Source organism: Plecotus auritus (genome assembly GCF_963455305.1).
Source record: "Plecotus auritus genome assembly, chromosome: 9".
NCBI classification, from domain to species: Eukaryota; Metazoa; Chordata; class Mammalia; order Chiroptera; family Vespertilionidae; genus Plecotus; species Plecotus auritus.
The window spans coordinates 25,504,962-25,510,109 of record NC_137783.1 but is presented as its reverse complement, the minus strand read 5'-3'; the positions used below and the strand labels follow the sequence as shown (position 1 = coordinate 25,510,109).

Here is a 5,148-nt window from a genome sequence, read left to right as displayed (position 1 = left end):
GTGAGAAGTGTCCAGATGATATTTGTGTCAAATATGTTAACCCAAAGGCTTCTACCTTTTCTTTCCCCTTTTTAATACCGCCTTTAAAATTAAAAAGGCCCTCTCTCATTCAGGTTTGCCTTTGACAATCCCTTCAGTTTCCTCCTGATTTGCTAATTTTCTGTCTTTCCATCACAGTTGTCCCATGAAGCATCAGTTTCTCCTCCTGGGCCCAGCTCATAGACAAAAGTATGGTTCTTAAAACACTGAACTTTCATTCCTTCTCTCTCTTTCTCTGCCATCAAGGTGCGTGCATTTGAATCTCCTTCACCATGTCTTCCCACAAGACTTTCAGGATCAAGAGGTTCCTAGCCAAGAAACAAAAGCAGAATAGGCTCATTCCCCAGTGGTTTCAGATGAAAACTGGTAATGAAATCAGGTACAACCTGAAGGGGAGACATTGGAGAAGAACCAAACTGGGTCTATGAGGAATCACACATGAGAGATGGATTGCATATTTCTGCGGTATCCAGGTTTCCTGCATCTTTCAATGATTGAAAAGATCACTATTGTCTGGACAGTTGGGCATTTTAATTGGGAAATTATTGGACTCATGCTTTTGCTCTGTTGATTTTCTGTCTGCAGTAGTAGGCTGGCTCAGTAATAAATGTGTGAGACCTTTAAGAAAAACAACACTGAACTTTCCTTCTGCAATATGTCCTTCTCAGTGTGGCAAGGAATTGCGTTTTTCCCATGTGTTTCTCAGCCACAGCACAGTACTGATGCACTATAGGTGTTCAATGAATGTTAAATGAACCATTGAACGAATGAATGGATGCATGGATGAATGCATGCATGCAAGGATAGATGGCCAGCACTTAAAGATCACCCTTGACTTCTTGACTGCCAAATGTAATGACCTATTCTCAGTTCTCATTATTGCAAACCTTTCTGCAACATAACCTTCTCAACTTTCTCCTCTGCCTCTTATCTATTTCTTAAATATATTTTCTCCTTTGGCTTTCAAAATATAATGCTATTCTGGCACAATCACAACACCACCAAATACTTAATTCTACATCGTTTACTGGTTCCTATTTCTTATCCTGGCTTTAACTGTGCACATCCCAAGGCTCAGACACTGGATTTTCTGCCTGGTTCTACCTGAATAGTTGTCACAGCTTCACCCCTCACCACCATGCTGATAACCCCTAAATCTATATCTCTAGCCCTGACCTGTCACCTGAGCTCTGGCCTGTTATCTCTGTCTGCTTACTGTTGGAGACTTCTGCTTGGATTTCCCACTACCATGTATCCCAAACCAACCTCTTCAGATTATATCTTCCCTATGGGAAAAATGTATGTGTGTATGCGGAGGGTATATTTTACTTGCTTTGGTACCACTGCAAACAGTAATAATAAAATAATAATAATAGTGACCATATTCTTATTACCTATTATTTGTCAGGTTATTTAATCCTCATAACAACCCTGTAAGGTCAGACTTATCTGCCTTTGCATAGGTAAAAAACAGGCTTAGAGAAGTTAATCTGTCCCAAATCACAAAGCTAGTTATGTGAGATTCAAATTCAAGATTGAATCCCAAAGCTCAAGTTCCTTCTGCTATGTCACACAACTATAACATTTGAAAATTAATAGCTAAATTCCTTGAAAGGTGGGAACATCAGTGATTTCCATGAGTCCTTGGATTTTGGCATGATCTACACATCCCTCCATTCACAATGTTTGCCAAATAACAGATGGTGATTAAACATAGAGGGCAGATCTGGGTTCAATCTCAGTGCCTTTGGACTCAGACAGACCTGGGTTCAATCTCAGTGCCATTGTTTAGATGAGAGGGCAGTGTAGTTAACCTTTCTAAGGCTCAGTTTACTCATCTGTGAAATGAGGACATTAACACCTATCTTCCAGGAATATTGGGAAGAATAAAGGAAAGAATATACATCTAGAATCAATTGGAATATCCATCAAGTGATGAATGAATAAACAAAATGTTATATCCTATATAATAAAAGCCTAATATGCCAAGTGTCCAGTTGTCCAGTTGTCTGTTCAACCAATCAAAGCATAATCTGCTAATGATATGCTAAGACCGCTCAACTGCTTGCTATGACGTGCACTGACCACCAGGGGGCAGATGGTCCTACCAGTAGATTAGCTTGCCGCTGGGGTCCTGCCGATCCGAACTGAGCGAGACGGGTCAGACATGCCCTGGAGCCGTCCTGCTGTCCCTCCCCAGCTGGCCAACCTACCACATCCCTCCCCAGCCCCGATCATGCACTGGTGGGGTCCCTCGGCCTGGCCTGCACTCTCTCGCAATCCGGGACCCCTTGGGGGATGTCGGAGAGCTGGTTTCGGCCTGATCCCGCAGGCCAGGCTGAGGGACCCTGTGCCGTGCCAGCACAGCCAAGGGTTTGGCGAGGCTGAGGGAGGGCTGGTGAAGGATGAAGAAAAGACAGACAAAGAGAATAAGCTGGGTCTAGGTCAGGGGTGGGCAAACTTTTTGACTCGAGGGCCACAATGGGTTCTTAAACTGGACCGGAGGGCCGGAACAAAAGCATGGATGGAGTGTTTGTGTGAACTAATATAAATTCAAAGTAAAGGAGCGGAGGGGAGAGCAAGAGAACCCTCCACTCTTTCGGCTCCGCGGGCCGGATAGAACAGCCAAACAGGCCGGATCCGGCCCGTGGGCCGTAGTTTGCCCATGGCTGGTCTAGGTGGATCTTCTGTGCTTGAATGAGACCACAGAACAGATCTAGACTGTAAGCTGATGCTTTATTTTATTGTCAGAGGTAAACAAGATAATTTACAATGTTCTTGTAAGTTTCACTTGTTTTGGCAGCACTTGCTGCACCTCCCACAGCCCATTAGCTACCCAGGAAAGATCTAGGAGCAGTCACAAGATCAAGCTTAATTATGCTAAAAGGGCTGTGCCCTCTAAGCTGGGACTTGTTTGTGGCTTTGCCAGCAGGTCAGTCCGAGGCTTAACCCTATAACCGCTCCCTACAGGACCCCACTGGTGCATGAATTCGTGCACTGGGCCTCTAGTATTCACATAATGGAATACAGTTGACCCTTGATAGGGGGTTAGGGGTGTGGACACTCAGAAGTTTCAAAATTTTCATATATCTCCTAGCCAGCTCTCTGCATACTTAAGATTCCCAAACACTGACTGAAAATACCATTTGGCAACTAAAAGCAATGGTGTTCTGATGCACTCTACAACATGGATGAAACTTGAAATCATTATGCTAAGTGAAAGATAAAAGACCACATGTTGTGTGATTCCATGTATATGAAATATCCAGAATAGGCAAATCTGTAGACACAGAAAGTTGAATAGTGGTTGCCTGGGGCTGGAGGTGAGGTGGGAGAAGTAACAGTGTGAGGGCAATTGCAGTGACTGCTAATAGGTACAGCATTTCTTTGTGGAGGAGTGAGAATATTCTAAAACTGATTGTGCACAACTCTGTGGATGCATTAAAAAAAACCATTGAATCAAAGACTTTAAATGGGTAAATTATTTGGTATGTGAATGATATCTCATCAAATATGTTTTTTTTTTTTTTTCTGCAAAAAGCTTTATTGTTTAATTTGGTCCAATGCACGGGAGAGGGCTTCAGGGTGGTTAAAGAATGGCTAGCAGTTTGGGGGAGAGGCTCAGGTAAAAGCCAGACACCAGGGGGATGCAGAGGGACCCCTCAAAGGCCTCAGGGCTCTAAAGGCTCCCGGTCGTGCTGGAGGGTGAGCCTTTCGAAAACACACTCGCCCACCAGCCTGGAGCCGGCCAGCTGCGGAGGTGAGCCAGGTGAGCCCATCTTCTTGCTGAGTTTCACCTCCTCGCCCCGGAAGTGGTTCTCCCGGAAATAAGTCACAGAGCTGAGAGGCTGCGTGGGTAGAACCAGGGCCTGCAGCTCCCAAAGGGCCTGGTCAGGTTCCTCTCCAAGGCCAGGGCGGCCTCCATGGCGTCCTGAGTTTTACCCACTCCTCTTGGGGAGGTTCAGCACGTTCTGGAGAGAATTGCAACTTTAAGAGCCCCTCAGCGCCCTCGCGCTTCTTCTCCGCCCATTCCTGCCCTGGAAGGCCACATCATTGTGTTCGAAAAAGAAGCCCAGAGAGAGGTAGGTGGGAGCCTGCAGATGCAGGCCAGGCGGTTGACGGCAGCCTCCCCCTCGTGGAATAATGCTGACGGGTTTGGGAGCTCATGGTTGCTCGGCAATAGGAGTTAAGGTAGAAAAAAAACCCGGTGTTGGCTGATCCCAGAGGTGGTTCTGAAGGTGGTGACTGGATAAGATGCTGGAAGGTGGTCGGAGGCAGGAAGAAGGGGTGTCTGGGGTCTGTTCCATCCAAACACTGTTAAAGCAAGAGACAGATCCAGGACCGCCAAGGGCACTGCCCAAAGATTTTTTTTTTTTTAATGTATGTCAAAGGTTTAGCACATAATTGGTACTCAATAACTTCTCACTGTTCTGACTTTTTCCTCTTTGCCTGGTTTGACTCCAGCAATTGATTGTGAACATTTGCTCCTACTTGTAATGCCCTGGCTTTTCATTAACTTAACTACAGGCTCTCTTTTCGCCCTGGTTAAACACCTGGTGGACTGACTTTGTCTCCTTTACAGGCACTTTAGGATTCGGGGGCAGTCCGCCTGCTGTTCCTTATTGCTGGACTTCTGTGGTGGCTTGGGCTCTCCTGAATGTGCCCTCCTTCACAATCACCTTCCTGGTCTACCTTTCAGACCTCCCCCCTCTCCTCCTTAATCAGCAAACACTTGATAAGTAACAACCTTATGCAGAGCACTACTAGGCATTGTGGGTGGTGCCAAGGGCTCTTTGTGGTTGGGGAAATAGCACACAGATATAAAAACACAACTGAGATGACAACACATGTCTGTTAAGTATCAATTGTGTAATTCTCACATAGGTGCTACGGAAGTTTAAAGAAGTGGGAGATCATCGGTCAGGGAAGTCTTAAAAAAGCAGTTGGTTTTTAACTGGGTAGGCTTCATATTGGAAGAGAGAATGGGGTATCTACCCTTTTACTCAAAGGCATAGATATGTGTCTTTCTTCTTCCCTTTCTCTCCATGCCCAATAAATTTATCAGGCACACATTATAGGCTAGAGTGACTAGACCCTGGGGTTAGAAAA

The 5,148-nt window shown here is 45.4% G+C and overlaps 1 protein-coding gene across 1 annotated transcript; it reads left to right on the top strand.

The window, feature by feature from the left end:
* Positions 1-311: 311 nt before the first annotated feature.
* On the top strand, positions 312-467 carry LOC308233208 (large ribosomal subunit protein eL39-like; the record flags this gene model as incomplete). The annotated part of the gene is made up of 1 exon (XM_080640071.1): positions 312-467. One exon carries the CDS (start codon positions 312-314, stop codon positions 465-467), a length of 156 nt encoding a protein of 51 aa, XP_080496197.1.
* Positions 468-5,148: the final 4,681 nt, after the last annotated feature.